At 26.8% G+C, this 23,271-nt stretch overlaps 5 protein-coding genes across 5 annotated transcripts; 1 reads left to right on the top strand and 4 right to left on the bottom strand.

Moving 5' to 3' along the window:
* Positions 1-3,072: 3,072 nt before the first annotated feature.
* Positions 3,073-5,084, top strand: Bm1127 (Uncharacterized protein; the record flags this gene model as incomplete). Its single annotated transcript, XM_043079916.1, has 5 exons — positions 3,073-3,177; positions 3,360-3,527; positions 3,906-4,042; positions 4,812-4,938; positions 5,034-5,084. The coding sequence occupies 5 exons, from the start codon at positions 3,073-3,075 to the stop codon at positions 5,082-5,084; spliced, it is 588 nt and encodes a 195-aa protein (XP_042935850.1).
* Positions 5,085-6,668: 1,584 nt separating this feature from the next.
* Positions 6,669-10,245, bottom strand: Bma-npp-4 (Conserved hypothetical protein, putative; the record flags this gene model as incomplete). The annotated part of the gene is made up of 12 exons (XM_043079915.1): positions 6,669-6,805; positions 7,227-7,382; positions 7,487-7,567; positions 7,783-7,900; positions 8,078-8,182; positions 8,549-8,754; positions 8,991-9,142; positions 9,226-9,451; positions 9,559-9,707; positions 9,774-9,840; positions 9,921-9,977; positions 10,128-10,245. 12 exons carry the CDS (start codon positions 10,243-10,245, stop codon positions 6,669-6,671), a joined length of 1,572 nt encoding a protein of 523 aa, XP_042935849.1.
* Positions 10,246-11,079: 834 nt separating this feature from the next.
* On the bottom strand, positions 11,080-12,172 carry Bm6785 (RIKEN cDNA 2610029G23, putative; the record flags this gene model as incomplete). Its single annotated transcript, XM_001902500.2, has 4 exons — positions 11,080-11,196; positions 11,458-11,613; positions 11,717-11,848; positions 11,978-12,172. The coding sequence occupies 4 exons, from the start codon at positions 12,170-12,172 to the stop codon at positions 11,080-11,082; spliced, it is 600 nt and encodes a 199-aa protein (XP_001902535.2).
* Positions 12,173-12,513: 341 nt separating this feature from the next.
* Positions 12,514-13,381, bottom strand: Bma-rps-12 (40S ribosomal protein S12, putative; the record flags this gene model as incomplete). Its single annotated transcript, XM_001902499.2, has 4 exons — positions 12,514-12,612; positions 12,741-12,915; positions 13,072-13,230; positions 13,368-13,381. 4 exons carry the CDS (start codon positions 13,379-13,381, stop codon positions 12,514-12,516), a joined length of 447 nt encoding a protein of 148 aa, XP_001902534.2.
* A 2,083-nt stretch (positions 13,382-15,464) lies between these two features.
* Bma-ncx-3 (Sodium/calcium exchanger protein) lies at positions 15,465-21,950 on the bottom strand (the record flags this gene model as incomplete). Its single annotated transcript, XM_043079914.1, has 17 exons — positions 15,465-15,660; positions 15,898-16,049; positions 16,361-16,482; positions 16,677-16,863; positions 17,240-17,382; positions 17,580-17,841; positions 17,957-18,073; positions 18,348-18,449; positions 18,620-18,721; positions 18,967-19,037; positions 19,123-19,252; positions 19,716-19,847; positions 20,159-20,398; positions 20,728-20,870; positions 21,251-21,347; positions 21,599-21,707; positions 21,916-21,950. 17 exons carry the CDS (start codon positions 21,948-21,950, stop codon positions 15,465-15,467), a joined length of 2,340 nt encoding a protein of 779 aa, XP_042935848.1.
* Positions 21,951-23,271: the final 1,321 nt, after the last annotated feature.

The raw sequence follows: 23,271 nt of genomic DNA, 5'->3' as shown, positions 1-23,271 counted from the left end.
ATATTAAATTATACTAACAGTCAAATTGATGGTTCTGAATTAATTGAGCAATTAGTGCTATGACCAGCAATTGGAATCGAAGTTTAAAATTTTAATGCTTTGAACTTCTTACTTAGTATTGACTCACAACAAAAAGCATAATTATAGTAAGTAAAGATTTGTCATTCTCGGATGATCTTTATGCTTTATGTAGTGGAAAAATTTTTTTCTTTTAATATTAAAAAAAAAATTTTTTTTTTCAATATCGGAAGAAATTGAAAGTTTCTTACTAAATATCGTTGTTGTTTTGTAAAAAAAAATCATAAGAGTAACATCAGATAATACTATAATATTTCAACATTGTAAGTATGAATGGTTTATAACAAAAAAAAAAAAAAAGTGAATTAAACAAAAAGCTAACAATTGAATATAAGCTCAACTATCAGATTGGAAAATCTTGCAACAATAAAATTGAAATTAATTTTTAACATGTTACAGAATGTGACAACTCGACAGATTTAAGTTGTCGTTATTCTGTAACGTTACTCGATAATAACTTTTTTGATTTTTTTATAACATCCCACAATTTTAAGCTAAAAATAGATGATGATGTTATTTTTTTAAAAAAAAAAGAAAAAAAAAAACTAAGAAAATGAATATACAATAAGGAAAAATGAATGTCCAATAGGGGAAATCTGCTGTGTTGGTTTTATAATAAAAATTTCTTTAGCAGCAATAATCTACCTTTGACCTTTTAACAAGTCATTTCATCATTTTTATCTGTTGTTTCATTGAATGATTTGTTAATCATCCTCAGTATTGACGATTTCTCGAGAACCAATCTATTCAACTCTAAACATTTCATTTAGTTTTGATACATTAACTTTAATTTCTTTTGCTATGTTAATATCAGTTTTCAGGAAATATTCTTACGATAAGTGCTGCTTTTACTAAATTCTCTGAAAGATTTGCAATCCGATATTATCCGACAATGCTGTTTTGAATTTGAATTTGCTTTAGGTTATGGCAATTTGTTGATAAAGAATAGATAAGTGAAAATAATTAGTTTTAAACATTCCAATGTACTCTCTGTTTCTTCAATGTCACCGATAATGCAAAAAACTTTCATACAAATTGGTTATTGAATCATTTTCCTATGCTTTTTTGAGATATTTACAGTCTATCCAAAAAGACTTTGAAAAATTCACTCAGCGAAATATTAAAATGAAAAATAAAAAACAGTTCAATCTGCATATTATCATACCTGTTCACATCGAACGGAGAGAATCTCGTTTTAACAAACTGTAGATCCTTCCTTGACGGATAAAAAATACATTGAAGTTAAAAATACACTTAAAATCTACATCTGAAAAGTTTTATAACTTAAATGTGACTTATTACCGACATTTCAATGAGAATTGTTAATGAGAATTTTCACTGTGATAAGTTTTATTCATTCTTCCTATCATTCATGTCATATTAACATCTCTTATCATTAAGCAGCTTTGTTGCATTATTCAACCAATCATGTGTCACACACTAAACAAAAAATAAATTTGTTTGTTGATCTCTTCCACTTGCCACATCTCTTTTTATTTTTATTAATTCATAATCAATGTTGACTTATGAACTCGTAAAACTGAATTTGAATTGTTCTCGGCTTCTCAAATGAATCGCAGCAGTGATTCGCTTGTTTTATCCTTTTGCAATGATCTATCACCAATAAGCCACTTGTCATTTTAGCCTTGAAAAGCTTTCTAAAGAAATAAACTGAAGATTAAATATATATTTTATCTCGAGGTAGTACAAGATGACAGATATAATATCTTGAGGTAGTTGTAAGAACTGACACAGACTTTAAAGGATTTGATCTTAGCAAGGTTATAACAATGACCTACAGTAAAACAAAAGATTTTTTATTCGTTGCCTAATCGTTTAACTGATAAGACCTATCTCTCTGATAAGCGTAACAATCATAAAAGCAAAATGATTAGGTGGAGATAGCAACATTAGAGAGAAATAGCTATTAGCAGCTCGTATGTGAACGTTTATGAAATAAGATGAGAAAATAACTCTGACATAAACTGAACTGATAACACATCCGGTAGCATTGATATGATCATTAATGCAGGAGATAGCAAGTTGATCGGTAGGTACAGTTTTAAGTTATTTCAATTCAATATGCGATCAAATTGTAAAATCTAAACTTTAAGCAATTATTGGCATAAAATTTTAAATTATGGCATATCAATTCTATTTTGTATTTAAGTTGTAATATAAAAAATGCTGAATTATAAAATTGAATGATTTTGTTATGAAAATTTTCCGTTATTTTGCAGACATAACAATGTTTCCCATTGTATATATTATTAGCGTATGCTGTGAATTTTTAGCTGGGAAACAATAAAAACTTTTTCAAAAGTGAAATAAAAACCACTTTTTCAGAGCTTCCAGTTATCAACAACAAACATTTATTTGTAAATTGCTCTCAAATAAAATGATAATTTCAATTTTTAATCATCTGAAATGTTATGATTTAACTGAGATAATTCTTTTGTTAATTGTTATTTCCATTTTTTTTTTCATCATAAAAATTAATAGTTATTTCATTTTCACATGAAAGCTAACAAATTGATTGCAACGTATGAGAAATATTTAGAATTGTTGGGACAATCAATTGTCATTTTATATTTTTATCATACTTAAAATTTTACAAAATATGATGCAAGCAATGGTTATCTTTTGATAATCCTTTATTCTTCGTTTCAGACATGATTAATCGTTTTCATTGATTATTCAATTTATTGCTTATTACTGCTTATTCATTCTTTGGCGTTTTTTTTTGTTTTTTTTTCTTCATTGATACAAAAACGCCTCAAACAGAAATTATCAATTCTAATGAAAATTAACACATATATCATAAATAGTATGAAATCTGTGATACTATCATTATTTTTATCTATCATAGTTCTGCTAACAATTAACTTTATATTTTATAAATTAATACCACTAAAAACTTCAATAATTCATCAAAAATTACAATGGAAGGATGGTGACAATACATCAGAAAGTAGTGTGAAAATTAAATTTGGAATGGTTACAATTTCGTCAAAGTTATTATCTGCTGAAACATTCGAGAATGGTAAACTCAAGACAAGTACTGAAGCAATTAATACATTCAATTGTTCCAATAATATGGTGATATATTTTTGTTTTGTTTTTTTTTCCTTATTCAAAAATTTTGTTATAGTAATTTGAGGATAAATGTTAAATTTTAGAATTTATTAAAAACTAAAATTATGTTTAAAATCATTGTATTCAACGTTAAGCAATTATAATTATAAAAATTACAATAACTTTTTTTTTCCTTTTTTTTACAGGAACTTTATAATCGATATGCTTATCAATGGAAAATAATTGATAAGAATTTTTGTTCACAGAAATATCCTAACTTATTGCTTCTTATTTTTGCAATCACAGCAGTGGAACAACGAGAACATCGAAATTTAATTCGAAAAACATGGGGCAATATTCGACTATATGAAGATGTCTTAATATTTTCATTAATTTAAATTAGGAAAGGATGTGCTTAATTAGCTTTTGTTCAGCTTCCGTGTAAATAAGTAAAATATATAAATGAAAAAAAAACGACGTTCAATCACGTCATTACTATTTGACGTGAAGAAAACGACTTAGTTAACATGATTAAACTTTCACGTGTGATAAAACTTTTACGTTGAAATATGAAATTAATAAAAAAAAAAATGTCGTAGAAACATTCATATGTACTAAATAATCATATGTCCAATACAGAGAACTAAGATTATTTCTAAAAAAAAAAAACTGATTAAGAAAATCTTAAATGATCTGATTACACTTTTTTTATTAATAATGTTATTTAAAAAAAAAAGAAATTATTATTTTAGTTCAAAACTGTAGTATTATTCCCACTTGGCATTACTGATGATCTCGATATGATGAATTTAATCCAGAATGAGCAACAAAAATATGGCGATATTATACAACAAGAATTTTTTGATACTTATAAAAATCTTACTATCAAGTTTTGTATTTTTAGAACTTTTATTTAAAATTACATTTAAATGTTATTCTATCAATTTTTATTTAAGATTAAATTAAATGTTATTCTATCATATAAATTCTATCATCAATTATTGGTTGATTAGAGATTATACTAATATAATGTCTTATTAAATATTAAACATTACTTTAGCAAAAATGAAAGAAATATAATTTTAATTTCAGTATCAAAGATTTGTAACAATTTTTTTTTTTTTGTTAAAAATCAGTATCAAGAATTTAAATTTTAATTATAACAATTTTTTTTTTCCTACAATTATATTGTTTATTACAGTTATACTCAATTTTCTCTTTACAGACATTAATGTGCCTTCAATTTATTAATGATTTTTGTTCAAATGTTAAATATATTTTAAAAATTGATTCGGATCTTACGTTCAATTATTTCAAACTTGTGGAAATACTTGAAAATCGAACAACAGAAATTAACACCAATCATTCTTTTACATCAAAAACATTTTTTTGCTATGTAAGAAATTATGGTCGAGTAAACAGATATGATACTAAATGGTTAGTATAAATTAAATTAGAAATAATTGTTTGCTTATAATTTTTCATTATTATTTCCATTTATTTGTTTTAATTTCATTGTTCGAATGGAAATGTTTACAGGATTATTCCGAAATGTTTGCATTTTTTGATTTTATTAGAGAATTTTTCGTTTTATTCCATTTTTTTTTTTCTATATTATCTTAATGATATGATAATTTTTAAATTTGTAATTGTTTTAGGCCTGTATCATATAAGGAATATCCAATGCAATATTATCCACGACATTGTAGTGGATCATTTTACTTACTTACAGGATATCTTGCTAGGCTATTATTTGAGCAGGCTCGTTTCTGCACATTATTCTGGGTTTGCTTTATGTTAATTTTAAATTATCAAATATTCTACCATTAGCTAATGAAATAGCTATGTGTAGATGACTTTTGAATATATAATTTTTTCAGCACTTATCGGAAAATGCAAAGAGTGGAAATAAATTGTTCTGGAAGCAATGAATTTTAGATAGAAGATGTTCACGTTACCGGACATCTTGGATTACGTGTACATGCATATTACGAGGAATGGAATCAAAAAATTCTTTTTAAATGGAATCAATTAGAAGAAGTCATCAAAACATCAAATGTATTATTTGTATTAATTTATTCACCAAAAGAGCATATACAACTATGGAAATGGCTAAAAAATTATTATGGATATGATAAAGAAATTGAAAATTTTTGAGATATTCAATATTTAAAGGTATTTCTTACCTTTCTATTATTATTTTTTAAGATATAAATTTAAATAATTTGTTCTTTGATCACTTAAATATCAAGGAATCTATTGTAAATTACTTTTTTACAATAGTATTTGCTCCATATTTTTTTTTTCTTTTTAATACATTTTAATATTGTCATACTTCAATCTCCTAAGTTCAGATTATTTTAATTCTCATTGTTTACTGCTCACTTTTCATTTTTTTTCAGGAACGATAATTCGTTTCCACCGATTCAGTTTATTACTTATTGTTACTCATTCCTTAATGCTTCGTTGATACATAAAATCAGTGCTTTTTAGTTTTCCATGAAATATAAGCCTAAATACTAAGATTAAAATGTTACAAATTTTTTGAAAAATCTCTTGTGATTTATCAAAGACCATTGTTATATTAGTAAAATGAGTTTAAAAAAAAAAAAAAAAATAATAAAATTGGGCAGTGAACCATTTTTACAAATTCTGACATAAAAAATATTATTTATCGCACAATGATAATAATTGAGTACAATTTTTAGGGATTCAAAAAAAAAAAAAAAAACATATGAAATAAATTGTTTTAATTTGAAGATAAGCAAAGTCCAAACATATTTACCTAATGTTATTGTAAAACATCGAAAAATTGAATTTCATAAAAATTTCCGAACAGAATGTTACAGATTTTTTTTAAAATTAGTTGTTTGTTTTTTTCTGTCATTTCATGAAATCATGCAATATCCCATTTATATATTAGCTTCAATTTTATTTTATTTTTTTTTTTAACAAGTTAATATTCATTTTTTACCTAATAACAAAAAATAAGCGCAATCATTTCAAAAAGAAATAATAAAACAAATCGAATTAATCAATTGTTTATGAGGAATAAAAATCCATATAAAGAAATGTCTTTATATTTGTTCAGATAAATAAGCAGAAAAATAAAGATACCTAAATTCCTTCACTAAATTCCTAAAGAATATGAAAATGGAAATAATTCTGATTATTTAACAAACGAGTGGACCGTAAAACAACTGCAACAATATCTTCGAGTAGATTAATTTCATTTCAAACTCATTCGTCTTAGCTCATTTGTCTCATTAACTAATATAACAAAACCAGCTTCACGAAAGACTATGATTTCAAAAATGATTCCTAATATGTCAATTAGGATCAGCAGGACTACCTAATTACAAAGTGGTGTTAGGAACACTAACGATGGAATAGTAATGTTCAGCTTATTGGAATTTGAAAATGTTTTAAATTGTTGGGAATCACCGTAACTTTCATTTTGTTCTTATGGCAATTATGCAAGTTTTCTCAAATTGATGTTTTCAATTATCACTTGATTATCGACCGAAGGGTTTACTAGCGCTTCCACCAAATAATGTGCCACTAACTGATGAGTTCAATGTATTTCCAAAAGTAAAAGATGTTGTTGTTGCTGGTGCAGGTGCTGGCTCCGCTATTGATGTCGCTAAGGTACCTGAAAAATATGAAAATATACATTACCATTTGACAATGTCAACATTATCTTAGCTTTCAAGAAAAGGCCAGTGCTAATGGAAATTTCTCAGACATGAAAAGACAAAAAAATTTTTAGACACAAATCAATCGAATGAAGAAGAATGAATAAGACTGTGGGGGAAAAAAATGCACAAAAAAACAGGATGAGTAAAGAATAAAGAAACAATAAATTTACTATTAGATCACTGCTGAGAACGTTTGGCGCTTTCGCTGGTTACGTCTGCGCTCACCAAGCTTTTTTCTTGATTCTCTTTTTTTCTTAATATTTCGAATTTAAAAAAAGATATAAGTGCCGGAAAATGACCCTTTGATACAATTATTCCTGGCTAATTTTATACAAATTACGATCGACAAACAGCCGAACAATAAAAATTTCATACCGAAAAGTGGAGCTGGTGCTGAATTAGTACTGGAGAAAGGTTTGAATAACGGTGTAGTTGTATTTGTCACTGATGGATTAAAAGAGAAGGCAGGACTACCGAAAGTTTTCGAGCCAAACAATGAACCGGGCGTGCCAAATCCGCTTACTGCTGCTGCTATAACATCAAAATTTCAATTTGCAAGTATTTGATATGAAATTTGGAATCTGAATTATGATTAAAAAAAAAATCGTAAAGCACATAAAGAAAAATCAATTTACTCGTTTGTTGAGTTGTTGAAGAAGGTTTTGCCATTTCACCAATTTTCATCATTGTAATTTGTGAAGGGAATGCATCTGCGCCTTCAAACAGTTAAATTCATCATATATAATTAATGGAAACTTTTCTCACAAAATAATCATTTGTGCTAAAATTAAAATATTCCGGAATGACAAAATGAAAAGCATAAGAACAAAACCTAGTGCAGTACTGTATCGATTTCCTCTAAGAGAACTTATGTAGTCTTCTAATGTCTTAGATTTTCAAGATACGAAACTGAAGTTAAAAAATCTTTCACCTGTGAATCTCTTTTCTCCAATTGGTTTTTCAGTATGCTTTGATTTCCGTCGTTCAAATGGATTCGGTGCATATGGAACATTACGCTTTTGATACTCCAAAAATGCATCTTTCAGGTCCTACAGAAATGTGCAAATAATATTTAAAAAATGAACGTACGCAAATAAATGTGTAAATAATGCTTAAAAAATGAACAAACAAATTTCGAGGCAAAAAACTGCCAATAATAAATATCAAAAAAATATTCAATGACGAATGATATAATAATAAAAGATGTAACTGAAATAAAAACATACTTCGATTTGCATTTTACACCGATATACGTCAGAACAGATAAGTTTGAATGTTTGGTCGTAATGTTCGAAATGTTTCTGTAGGTCCTGCTTTGTGGTTATGTCCTTCTAAAGAAATTTCAATGTTTCTAAGAACAGAAATAAATCTGCAAAAATGAATTCTAAAAAAAATTTATACTGAGAACCATTTTTCAAAAATACTTTTATTATAAAGAATATTTTTAACCCCATTTTAGTATATTTTTTTTTAAGGAATAAATTTATAGGATCATACTGGAATAAGAAAACTTCATTAACTAAATTAGAATATAAAACTACTAACTAAAATTAAATGACGGAGATAACTTCCTGTCTTTATTTTTTAAATTTCATATACAACCTTCAAAAGAGATTTTTTTTTTTGAAATTTCGGAATATAGTTCCAAATTTAGATAAAAACGTACATAGAAAGTGTAGCTTTGAAGCAAAACTAACTTTATTTAATTTTGCATCTATTCTTTCCTGAAGTACTTGCAATGTTTCCCAAAATTCTTGCACGGTATTTTCGTGTTCAATACAAACTGCTAATAAATAAGAGAAAGCTTGTTTTCGGCCGAAATGTGGATTTTTTGAAATTTCTTTCTGCCGTCGACGTACTTGCTCTGCTGCTCGTAAATCTCGTTGCATTTTCTCAAGTAATTCTAAAGTTTTGTCAGCAATTATAAATGGTTTCTTGATGTCTGAATTATTAGCCAACAAATACAAAAAGATGAAGTCATTCAATCAGCTCAATTCAGCGATGTTTTTTTTTTTTTTTTACTACGTCTATTTGTTAGTAAAATCTAAATCTTGAATACGATTTCAGCCAAGAAATAAACGTATAAAAATCTCATAAAGATTGATATTAGATGAAAATAAAAATTAAATGAAAAGTAACCTTCCGCTCTGCCCTTTGCTCTACGTACAATGTCGACGTTCTTCACACGTGTCCCAACCAATTCTTCTATTTTTTCATCCATATGCAAGCATGATTCTGAGCTATTCATCGCAAATTCAACACTTAATTCGTGGTTCTTCTTAATTTGATCCCTAAAATATCACAATAATAAGTGTAAATACCATCAAAATCAAATAATGATTAATTTATCGCAACAAATTCAAGAGATCCATACCGCAACAAATTAAAGAGATCCATAACCACTTGTTGTACTTCAGCTTCCAGTGGATTTCCAGACGCCGCAGCACCGGCAACACCCAAACTACTGGATGTGAAACCGGTAGCCGCAAGCGTACCCGTTCCTCCCAATCCTACTCCAGTTGTAGTCGTCGGTGTTCCACTTGTGCCAAAGAGTCCACCAGTTAAAGCAGTTGTAACAGGTGCTGGACTACTGAATAAGCCTGAATTATAAAGCAATAAAAAGGAAACTTCACTTTCATAGCCAGTCATAATTTAGTATTTAGAATAAAGTACAAAACTTAATCTCACAAATTAACATTATACATACCTGTTGTTGGCTTTCCAAAAAGACTTCCAGTAACGGTTGTAGCAGGTGCACCACCAAATAAAGTTGGTGTTGTAGTGACTGATGCACTTCCAAAAGGTCCGCAAACCGATGAAGTTGTAGCTACTCCAGCAGTTCCTATTAAACCACCTAAAAACAACAGTTCTGTAAATAAACAAATCTCAATTAATCATTTTAATGTTTTGCACAACTTTCCTGTAACGGTTGTAGTTTTTGCAGGTGTTCCAAATAATCCACCAGATGGCACTGTTGAGCCAATTGATCCTGCAAAATAACAACATAAACAAAGACAACTTCGCCGATTTAAAATGATTAAACTACAACCAAATGTTTTTAAACCTCACCTGCTGGTGCTGTGGAAGCTGCAGGTGCAGATATAGATGATCCAAAAAGACCAGCGCCTGGAAAAAATAACCGGATAAACAAAAATGAATGAAAAGATGAAGATTGAAATTTTAGGGACTTGAAAGTTTTGCGAGAACTTTTCAGACTGTAAATCCATTTGAATCGAGATCCTTGACTAAGGCATAGCCAGATTACGAAATATATACCTCCACTTTGCACGGTGGCTGGTGAAGTACCAAACAATGGCTTGGGCGCAGCTCCAAACAAACCACCTGTAGCAGGTGTTGTGGAAGTTCCCTGTGCGCCGAAAGTGAAACCGGACATAATATCCCTTAAATGATAAGTTAAATTTCGTGACCTCCGAAAGAAATATAATTGAAGTAACTTCTGTACATAAATAGAAATAACTCTGAAGCAATAAGAATCATATAGTATCTGAATTTTCAATAATATCCATTTGGATCGTTTATCTATAGGCTCTTATCAATTATAGCCACTTTTTCCATCCAAACTTTCTCAAATTTAAAGAAATCATCAGACTGCTATACGAGGTAATGTTTACTTAAGTTATACAAGGTTGGATGCAACAACTTAGCATGAAAATATCCAAGGAAACCTTCTAAATAGACTGCAGCCAATTACAATATTGCTTCTTAAGCATTTTACAGAGAAAATAGTAACAACCAACAATATGTAAGAATCTTTTTTATATTTGAAGATTTGCTAACACAGTAAGAAACAAACATTCATATCGTCTCAGAATTAAATCAAATCAAGTAAAACAAATACAAATAACAAAAAGCGAATAACAAACTTAGAACAAAACGAATAACAATTCTAGCAGAAAAAAAAGTTTATGTATTTTATTTTTACTTCATTTAGCTCCATTTTTTTACAACATCAGTTTCTTCTTTCTCAACATTGAATACGATCAAGAAGAACTTAAAAAATACAACCGTACATCAGCCGAAATTGGTAAATCGAAATACAATTTAAAACAAAAATTTAAGATGCCAACTAAAAAAATTTATTCAGAGATTACACTTAAAGTTATAACGCAACTATAACAAAAAGAGAAATCTGTCTTGAAAATTTACAAATTCGTAAAGTAAATGAGCAGCAATTTAAACATTAAAGATGAGCAATATGTAACAACCTCTAACAAATATTCCCTCCTTCACGTCTGATTTTTTCATGTTCCATTTTAAAACTTTCCTTACATCTTTCATTTAAACCTTCTTTGTTTCGTGCGATCTCCACAGCCAGGAAAATTATCTAAAAATATAAGAAATTAGTTTCAAAGCCAAAATTGAGTTTGAGAAAAATAGACATGCACTAAGCGTAAGCTACTCATCTACTGACAAAACCACAATTACGTTGTTAGCTTTTCTTTAAGAATAAGAATACCAGCAGCATATTCCTTGTAAATTATTGCTGATTTTAATTAATAACAATGATGTCATACCGTTTACGCTAGACTTTCACGCATATGTCTTTTGTATGGCAAAAGATCTGTAGTAAATGAAATCAGATTACCTTAGGAACAATAATTGTATTTGATTCGCTGTAAGCACCATCGACTCTTATCCTCATGATTGTTGCAAGATTATAATCTTCTACTTCTTCTTTAAAATACTCGCAGAATGTAAACCACCGTTGCTTATTTTCACCCTTTAATTCTATTTCTGTTACCTGAAAATGGTCATATACTTTATTCATCAACAGAACATTAGAAATAAGATAATCCGTATGACATAACATTTTATTGATTCATGTGATTAGATCAGGATACTACCTTCTCAACATTCATCTCTGGAAAGAACTCTCGAAATTTGTCATAAATAATACTGCATTTTTTATGCATCGTTAACTCTGCGGTATTGCAAGTTAGCAACAAATTCATATGAACATTCGCTCTTTCAGCAGCCTGTAATGGATCACATTCAAGAGATTACCGAAGTACTACTATTAGGAGTAAAAATTGGAAAAAAATGATAATAAAATGACAACACCGGGAATTCAGCTATTTGTAAAACAATCACTACAGAAATGACACCTTAACAGCCCAAGCAATTTCGAATGAAGGATCATTGGTATATTCCTCGGCTCCATACGAAACTTCTTCCATTGTAACAGATGAAGGCTCATCTGATTTAGTCATTCTGCAAAATAACAGTTTTTCAGATACTTTTATCGTACGCAACTCCCCTAAAAAACATCCACTTGCTAAGAACCAGAAAGATTCGCGCATGCCTACACTTTTTGTCAGTAGCTTCAAATCATTCAAACCTTCATCATTCCAGAAAAATTACCAATCTCCATGGAATGCCCCCGTGAATACCAACAACAGATGCATCCAGAATACGAAAACAACCACACATCCTATATTTATGAAAACGTAAGAAACCATTAGCTGCAATCCAAAACACTGGAGAAGTTTTCTTCATGAACGTTATAAGTCTTCTATTTTTTGTTACGATAAAATTATTAGCGAAAAGACTTCTTGCATGCGTAACAAACACATTTTTAGAGATAGTTTATTGAATCAACAAAAAGATTCCTTCAATACAAACAATAAACAAACAATAGTCATTAGCTCTTCTTTTGGCTATCAAAGTACTCCTGAAGAAATGCTCGTGCGGCATCATCTTGGCCATAGTCACGAACAACTACACACGAGCATCCCACTACCTAAAATATAAATTATCTATACGTTCACTGTGCACTTAGCTTTGCAAACCCATAGAAAAAGAAATACGATGAAATCCACAGCAATACAACTTTATTTAGTGATTAAGAAATCCGTGTTAAATTTGAACCTTTCGAGCTTTTCCCTCTTTATCGTATTTGCATAGCCCAATCCATTCACCCAGCTGTTTTTTGTCTTTAATTCTAATCAGAGGTATCTGATGTTCACTGCATAATGCTTCCACCAATTTTGCATACATTGGCTCGTCACAATTCTCAGCCAACACACAAAAATATGCCTGACGCCTGAAGCTTTTAATCAGTGATATTCAATTATATTGGTACTCAACAGTCTATGTTTTAGCACCACTCCAATTCATTACTGCTCACAGTTAGTGACTGAAACGGAAAACAAACAGAAAAAATTTAATGCGAAAGTTTAAAGTTATTTCAAAATTATACTTATCAAGAGCTTTAGCAGCTTCATGAAGACCTTTTGCTACTCCATCCATAACGATTGCTGATTTCAGAGCTCTTCGCAGTGCAGTTTTAACATCTAATTTCTCGTCTGCTGCAGCTGCTGTTGTTTCGGCTGGTGGGACTTGCACTTGTGTCTCATCTCTGCAAAATCTATCATGAAAAGCAAGTAAGTTAATTTATGACTTTAATAGAGTTTTAAATTAGTTAAAAAAAAATTTTTATACAGCTTTAAATTTTGAATTTCTGGAAAAAATAAAACTGTACTGCAAATTACAAACCCTCCTGCTTCCATGTTCAGCAGTTGTCCTCGATGAGTGCACCTCTATCAATTACCAACTAATCAAACCTAAAGGAATACTGAAATTATCATATCAATTATCAGCTAATCAACCTAAACAGCACTGAACTTATCATATCAATTATCAGCCAATCAACCTAAACAGCATCGAAATTATCATATCAATTATCAGCTAATCAACCTAAACAGCACTGAAATTATCATATCAATTATCAGCTAATCAACCTAAACAGCACTGAAATTATCATATCAATTATCAGCTAATCAACCTAAACAGCACTGAAATTATCATATCAATTATCAGCTAATCAACCTAAACAGCACTGAAATTATCATATCAATTATCAGCTAATCAACCTAAACAGCACTGAAATTATCATATCAATTATCAGCTAATCAAATCACCATTGCCCACACATAAACAACCATCCATGTCCAAATTCTACCCAAAAGTCCAAAAGTGCTATGCTTTATTGGCATATTGCCAGCTTCAAAAACTGTCGTATTTTGTAGCTCTATAGTTTTTTAAAAATTCTCCTTAAGCGATACTAATAATATGTACGTGTGAATGCTTCACGTGCGTGTGTTTGCGTGTTATTGCTTTGGTTTGATAAAAATATGTATGGTAATATTAAATAAGACTGAAAATAACAGAAATTAACATAATAATATGTAAGTGTTTTGCAACTTGGTTTATTTCTATAGCAAATTATCCCATTGTTTCATGTTTTCAGTCTTTTGTATTTTAGAGAAACGGAATAAACTTAGGATAGTATTAAATTTTATAGAAACTTTAAATTTTCACAGGAACGGTTTTATAGGGCAAATAAAAGAGCTTAAAAGGAGCTGTAATTGTTGACCTGAAAAAGAAATGCTTTCTGAATAAGTCAGAATCAAAATTACAAGTTTTTTTAAGATAGCAGAAGAGATATTGTTTTCAATGTGTCCAGTAGATTGTTAAAGTTTTGATGTTTTATAGATTAGATTATATTTGTGTATTGAAAGAATTTCAAGATTCTCGACAAACAGAACAGCCCCTCATTAGCAATTTACTTCAGGTTTTTGAACTCATCTACAATTTCCTTCGAAAATTGGAGAGTATGATTGAATTTATCATGAAATGGTAAATTTTATTTTGATTTTGTTCATTATCTTCTTTTAAAAATCAGTACCACTTAGAGCTTTTAGAAAATTTGTAAGCACATTTCATGATGTCACATAAATTCTTATATATTAGATAATTCTTTACAATTTTCTTTTTTTTTTTTTTTAGTTTCATATTGTCATAATATTCAACGAGATCTTTAAGGCAAGTTATCGATTAAAAAAATGAATTCTTATTAATAGAAAAAATGATTTCAAAAAATTCTGACACAGTCAACAATTGTTTTTTTTTTTGAATTTTCATGTGTGATTGAATCAGTTCTTAACTTCAATCAGTAATGCGTTGTTCTCGTTTGAGGTAAAGATTTTTTATGCCATATCAATTTTTAAATATTACACTATGAAACGAAATGTTTCGAAGTTTGGAAAAAAAACTTCACACTATTGTGAGATATTCAAAAGTTGATTTTATTTCATATTTCGATCCCATGGTTAATTTTCAATGTTGTAATCAATTTATTTTTTTTTTTTACAGTTCATGCAATCTCTAACTCTTGTTATCTGTTGATCATATAATATTGCTACTTTGATACTATATTAAGTAAATATTTATTTAATTTTCACTCATTATTTCATTTAGCAAAATGCAAGAATGGCAATAATTAAAGCATGGAAGTATTATTAGAAGATTGCAAATATGCATAATAAGCTTTGAAGTATAAATGCTGCAAAATGCTGCGATAAAACAAATAATGGAAGCAAAATGATGAGATTCTGGTATGAAGTTTAAGAGACAATAACACATTACTGATTTCAAATTGACCAATGAAATGATAATTACTGCAATACATCTTAATTTAATCAACTGTTTTTATCTTTTCTTTTTTTTTTGCTAAATTTTTTAGAAAAAAAAAGCTACAAAAGTGAATTCTTCAATTTTCAAAGTGATTCATTAGAATATTGCATAACTGTATTAAACAGAAATGTAATTATAGGTCTGTAAAGTTGATAACAATATATAACTTAACCAAAGAATAATGAGAATCAAAGCACTGAGAATTTTTGGTCCTATTGGACCTCCAAGTTCTCCTTTTCCAAAAAATGCCAAAATTCTTCGAGCTATTAGCAATAGTATGCAAATTACAGATGTAGCCATGAATATTGCAACACTAAAATTATTATGATAGGAATAATATGAGCAAATTTGAATTTTATAAATTATGATAATAGGTTAAAGGTAATAATTCATACAATTTTTTTTAATTTCTGAACTAAAGAGGTTATAGCGCACGTTAGTTTTTTTTTTTTTTTTTTTAACTTTATGAAAAAAAGAGGTTATAGCGTACGTTAGTTTAAGTTGTACTAATAAAATTACACAACTTAAACTAATAAAATTATACAAGAACCTGAAGCCTAAGTTGCCAGCATTAACAATAAATGGCTCATTTTTAGTGGACCAATATATAGCAGCAATAGTCCATGGTAAGCCAAGTCCAAGGAATACATTTACTGCATTAGAACCTGTTATATTACCGATGGCATTATCAGCTGTGGCATCCTAAATGTTTTTTAAAATTTCAACTGAAATAATGTAAGAAAAAAAAAAAAAGAAAAAAATACGTACATATTCAAGAGATTGACTTTTTGATAAATTAATCATTGAAGAAAAAAATTTTTTTTTCACAATTTTGTACAAATAATTACATTTACTAGAAGGAATGTTAGTTAAATTACTTTGTCATAACAGTATGATGAAAAATTCAAGGTATGTATTATATTGATAATAAGTCAATAGAAATATACTAAATGAACTGATTAAGTGAATTGTAAATGTTGTAAATGAAAATTTAAAAAGTAATTAAAACATACATTTTCAGCTGCAATTTTTGATGCAAATGTATCCGGTAAACTGGTACCTAATGCAACTAAAGTTATTGCTGTAATAGCATCTTTTAAACCAATCATACAACCAAGTATGCTCGCTAGATCACCTGAATTTATAATTTTACAAAATTGATTTCTTTCAAAAAGAAATTTTCTCAAAAAATTTTATCACTGTACAAAAGTAATAGTATTTAAGAATAAAAAAAAAAAAAAAAAAAAACGATTAACCTAAAATTTGCAAAATAATTAGTGTAATTAACAAAAGAAAAAATCAAAAATTAAAGTAATTAACAAAATTAACCTATGATAGCAGTGATAAAGCCAATTACAATTAGCGCACAAAAGAAGGATAACCATCCGCCGAGAATTGTGATCGGCGGTATTAACGCAGCTATAACTTTCCATGGAAATGATAAAATATGAAGGATACAATCTATCAATGTTGCATTCTCAATATCACCAGCATTAACACTTGTCGCTTGAATAAGCTAAAAAATTATCTCATTGGAATGAAAATTAGCATAATCGAATTGCATAAAATATAACAATTGAAGATTATATAATTTATTGAAAATAATTTTATGAAATAATCTTTGATAATTGATCTATTAAACTTTAATATTTAAATAATTGATATAAGATTGACTATTAAACTTATATATTTAAATAATTGATATATGATTGATCTATTAAACTTGCATATTTAAATAACTGATATATGATTGATCTATTAAACTTTAATATTTAAATAATTGATGTATGGTTGATCTATTAAACTTATATGTTTAAATAATTGGCATATAATCGATCTATTAAACTTATATACTTAAATAACTGATATATATTTAAAAAAAAGAAACTTACATGTTCTAGCCATGTATTAGATTTATATGTTGCTTGCTTAAAGTAATATGATGTTAATTTTCGTATATTCATCATATTTTTTAATACATTATCATCACATATAATTGTAATTACAGCACATTTATTTGGCCCAATTGTTACATCTGAGAAAAAAAAAAGTTTTTTTAAGATTATTTTAATTATTTTAAATTATTTCAATTTTAATTACTAAATTTAATTATTTTAAGAATTGTACAAAATGTAAATTTTATTACAATGAATATATAAACAAATGTATTTTTTTTTCTTTTGTTAAATTAATGAAAAAAAAAAAATAAAATTACTAATTAATATCATTTACCATCCGCTGATGAAGCGATCAAATGTATATTAAATGTTTCATCTTTTTCTTCATTCATATCATCATATATTCTTACATCGATATATTTCTCATATTCATTATTCATAAATGTTAATATACCATTACTAATTCCTTTATAATCTTTGTCACATTTAGCTGTGACAGCTTCTGTTTCATAATATACATTGAATAATTTGCATTCATTATGATAACCAACACAGGTGACAAAAGCTCGTACATATTTTTGATTTTCTTTCACAATCTAAAATAAGAAATTTATAAATGAATTAATCAACTGTCTTTTTTATAGTTTTTTTTTTTTTTTTTTATAATTTTTAGTTTTTTAAACAATTCTCGAAAAAAAAAAAAAGTCTTACATAATTATTTTTGACAAATTGTACGACTGGTTTAGTGATTAAAGTTGAAGAATTATCAATGAATTGAACTCTTGCAACATTTATCTCTCCAATTATATTTTTTTGATCACTTTCAAGCTATAAATTAATCAAATTTAAAATTTAAAACAAATTAATCAACTACAACTATTGATATATCTATAGCTTTAAAAAGTTTGAAATTCTTTGAAAGTAATAATAAAAATTTTTAAGATTATGAATAAATATTAGTAATTGTTAATTTTGCAACAAATAAAATCACTGAATTGCTCAAAACCACTATATAGAATATTATTTTAATATTATTTTAAATCGTTTCTAGAACGAGAAATTATATTGCTAAAAAATTAATCCTACCTATAAAATTTCCTACCAATTTCAAACGAACGTAGAAGATATCACCAATTTGCCATATTGCACCTTCGACCAAATCTATGTAAATTTCTTTGATCTTTTCACCTGATTTAAATTGTACCTAAAATAATACTAATTTTTGTTAATTTGAAATTTTTAAATGAATTAGAATTTCATTTAATACAAATTTCATAAATTTGTTCTAAGAAAATAAATTATTTAATAAAATACAATGTATTTTATTGTAATTCAAACAATATTTGTAATTTTTCAAAAAAACATTTTACTTACAGTTTCTGATTTTGATAGAAAATGAACATCTTTTTTGGCTAAACCATTTTTTGTCGAATAGTGAAATGCAATTGTTTTATTGGTTGGCTCATGTCGAATAATCTGCAAAAAAAAATTTTAAATAAACTTTACAAAAACTTAAATCTTCTCAGTCAGATATTTTCATAAATGTAAGTTCTGTCATGGTTTTGTGACATTTTAGTATTTTATTAAGTGATGCTAATCAGATAGTAGTAGTAAGTATATCAGAAGTATATCAAACTTTTTGACAGACGTTTTGTCACCAATTTTGATGACAACTAATCATACTTAATAAAATTAATTATATTATAAGGCAGTAAACTTACTCTTAGCATAACTTTAGTGCTTTCTTTAGCAATTGAATATACGCGAGCAGAAAATTCTATCGTTTCACCAACTGTAACTCAAAGATTAAATTACTTAAGGACAATATATGATAATAAAATGCATTTTGAATTTTTGGAAAAAATATAAGAATTCACTTTCTGATGCTTTTTTTACTCTGTCAGCTTCTTCCAGCATTTTTTTGGAATTCCATTTCAAATCTATTTTTCGAATGGAAGCAGTTAATTTTCGTATCACTTGAAGGCGATACCAGAAACGACTATGAGTCTAAAAATTGATCATATCAGTTACTTAAAATTGAAATTGAATAAGTCATAAAACTGATTACATTTTTTATCAGAGTAACTTAAAATTGAAATTAAATAAGTCATAAAACTGATTACATTTTTTATCAGAGTAACTTAAAATTGAAATTAAATAAGTCATAAAACTGATTACATTTTTTATCAGAGTAACTTAAAATTGAAATTAAATAAGTCATAAAACTGATTACATTTTTTATCAGAGTAACTTAAAATTGAAATTAAACAAGTCATAATCTTGCGTCTTACTGAAATAAAGATTACTATTAGATACAATTAATACAACAATTTTTGAACTGATCAGTAATTAATTAATTGATCTAAATAATAAGATAAAACATTCATCTCATCATATTCTTAATTCCTAGTTCACTCTATAAATCAAACAATTAAATTAATTATGAAAAATATATGAAATAACAAAATACCTGCATATATCTTAATTTGGAAGCTAATAATTTGGATTGTTCATGAGGTGAAAGGTCAGGATAAACTCGTGAAATCCATCGTAATATATAACGTAATGCTTTATGATTGCTTACTTCATTCATTGCTTTAACCTGAAAATGATATTAAAAATTTTAAAACGAAATTAATTGTTTCAATTATTTCATCTCATCATATTCTTAATTTAAAAAAAATTTTTTTTTAAAATTAAAAGCCAAATATCATAAAATGATGATGATAAAATTAATCTAAACTTTTAAAAAGCAATCAAAATTACATCCTTTCAAAAGTTTAAACTAGCAAATTAAATCTAAACTATTTTTATTTCATGTATAACAATTTTAACAAAATGTTATTTTAAAGATTTCTAAATAAAAAAAAAAAAAAAAAAAAACACTTTCAGAGATTAGTTAACAATAAATACCATATTATTTTCGAATTCCATTTCGCTAGCAAATTTTCTAAGATATTTATCAATATCGTCATCTTTATATTTCTCATCATCTGTATCATCAATTTGATATTCCTCGTTTTGGTGAGCTTTGTTATTTCTCCAAATTTTAATATCCATCAAGTATGCGACAATTATTAAAACAAAGAAAAGACCAAATGTCACTACTGCTTCCCATAATTCTACAATATTCGGTGATATCACAATCAATATCTGCAATAAAGTTTCAAAAAAATTTTTTTTTCAAAATTATAATTTAAAAAATAGCAACAATTATTGAAAAATATTATTTCGTCTTGTTGATTTGTCGTTCCGGAAAAATAATACTTCAATCAGGAATGTAAATTAAATAAGTATCTTTTAACAAATTTATTTATACAAACTATTGTTATCAGCATGCTAATAAATCATCAATAATTAAGCATATTGTTAATCTTTAATTAATTACCTACTTAGGTAATTTAATTAAAGACTGGAAAATCTATCACAAAAGAGTTTAAATAAGAAGAAAAGATAGTTTTAAAAGGAAATTAAATTCATACAATTAAAAGCCAGATATATGCCAAACAGCTAAATAATGTTGTTGTAGCAAAAACGAATTTCTCTTGAATTCGTTTAACTGTTGGTGATGACACAGCTATGACACATACAGCTGTGATACATAATAAATTAAATGCTGCTGAACCTGTAAATTAATTAATAAAATTAAAAACTAATTAGTAAAGTTAAAGAAAAAAACTGTTAAACTAATAAACCAATTAATAAAATTAAAAACTAACTAATAAAGTTTAAAAAAAAAATTAATAAACCTGTAAACTAATAAAGTTTACATATTCGACATTTTAATTATACATTTTATCTTAGTTATTGTCTCTCTACAAAAATTAAAGAAAGTAAAAATTTTAGATTAAAAAAAAAAAATTTACTTAAATCTGCAAAGAAAAAAAAAAAGTGCTTCCCAGATTTCAATCATTTTCAGACTTACTTCATGCAAATATATTTCATTAAAAATAATTGTTTTTGAAAATTTTACACTTTAAGAAAACAACAAACAAACAAACAAACCAATAATAGTGCCAGGTCCAAGTTCACCAATTTGAAAATGATTAGCTGTAATTTCAATTATTGAAAGTAAAATTTCTGGTGCACTGCTTCCCAATGCCTAAATAATGTAATTTTTTTTTGCAAATTAAATAAATAAAATATTAAAATACAAAAAAAAGCTGAAAACGAAGGCAAATATTTTGATGAATTTTATAAATTTTCATTGTTTATTTTCAATTTTATAAATTTTCATTCAATGTTATTGTTTTTTTTACAGTTATATTTACAAATTTAATAATAAATATAAATTTTTTTTTAAGATTTAATGATAAATATAAAAGTTATAAATTAAAAAAAAAAAAAACATACCATTAAACTTAAATTTGCTACAGTTGGATTCCAAATCCGTACTTTTACACCTTCATCAACAGTTTCATTCATTGAATCATTTCTTATTGAGTGTTTTAATTTAACCTTCCTTAAATTCATTTATCAAATTATCTTATCATTTATCTAATATACTTATTTATGCACTAGTATAAATACTTATCACTTATCATTTATCAAAATAATTCCTAAAAACTGTTTTTTTTATTAATAATTTTTTAAAAGTTCTTTAATGTAAAATATTTAAATAATTAATATCTTTTTTTTTTTTTTTTTGCTGATAATTTAATTAAACTAACCTTGTTGATGAGGTAATTCTTTCTATGGAACACATAAAAATATCTGCAACAATTGCAGTACCTAAGAAGCAATATAACAATGCAAGAAAATATAGAATACTATTTGATAAGGAAATTGATATAGCTGATATGATAATACCATCCTTGCATTCTTCTCTTGTCAGATTTATCATTCGTTCAAATTGACCATTCATTATTGATTTCCTTTTTTCTTTTCTTTTTTCGTTGATGTTTTATCGAAAAAATAATTAAATTTAAAAAAATTCCATTTTATTACTTAAAATTTTCAAAATTTTCATGGAAAATAATATATAAATCGATGATAAATATAATTTGTAAGAAAGAAAAAAGTTATAAATGCAAAGAGAAAATGTTAAAAGGAAAAAAGAAAAGAAAAGAAAAGGTTTCGAATTTCAAATGTTATCATCAGCAGTCCAAATTAATTTCAACTTTTTAATAAGAATGAAAAATCCTATATATTAAATATATTTCTAAATAATATCTGGCAAATTTTAAGTGAAATTTCTTTTTTTTTTTCAAGAAAATCTTTTCTTTTATATTTATAAATTTTAAAATTATTAGGCATTTCGTAAATTTGCTTAATACTAATTAGCATGAATGATATCTAATTTTTTCATTTGTAAATAATTTAAACTTAAAAAAAAAAAAAGCTTAAAGTTAATATAAAGCTTATTTAATCACTGAAAATAACACTTCATAACTTCGCAATTCTAATTAAAATTCTTTCAATTTTTTTTTCAAAATTTTGCAATAAGTATTTTTGATTATATTAAATGAATTATTCCAGGTGTTTTCTATTTTCTAATAATTTTATTATAAAAGATAAGTTGGAAAAAACAAAACAATGTAAATGTTATTATAGCAGCATTATTTAACATTAAAAACGAATATGGCGTTGAAAAAAATGAAAACAAAAAATAAACAAAAAAAAAAAATCGATTAAAAAAAGATAGAAGCAAATGAGAAAGGTAAAATTGCTGCTACCTGTTGTCTCTGATAACCTTCTACCTGCAGTAAATTCAATCAAGAGTGAATCGATCAGGTACATATACCTATAGAAGCAGACAGGTAAGGGTTAGTATATATGTTGACATCAATGCTTTTATGTCCTCTTCCTCTGTCTTCTTACACTTGCTAACAGTCAAGAAATGGTGACAGAGAAGAGGGATGAATGGTGACAGAGGACATGTCAATATAAATAACAACAGCGACAATAACGCCTGAATGAAGCAAAGAAAGGATTGTCAACAATCTTTTCTCTCTTTCGTCATTCAGTTTTATGATTTGTAATGAAATTATGGTTTATTTTGAATAATTAAATTACTCATTTCCATT

This window comes from Brugia malayi (assembly GCF_000002995.4).
Source record: "Brugia malayi strain FR3 genome assembly, contig: Bm_v4_Chr3_scaffold_001, whole genome shotgun sequence".
NCBI lineage: Eukaryota > Metazoa > Nematoda > Chromadorea > Rhabditida > Onchocercidae > Brugia > Brugia malayi.
This window is presented reverse-complemented; position numbering and strand designations above follow the sequence as displayed.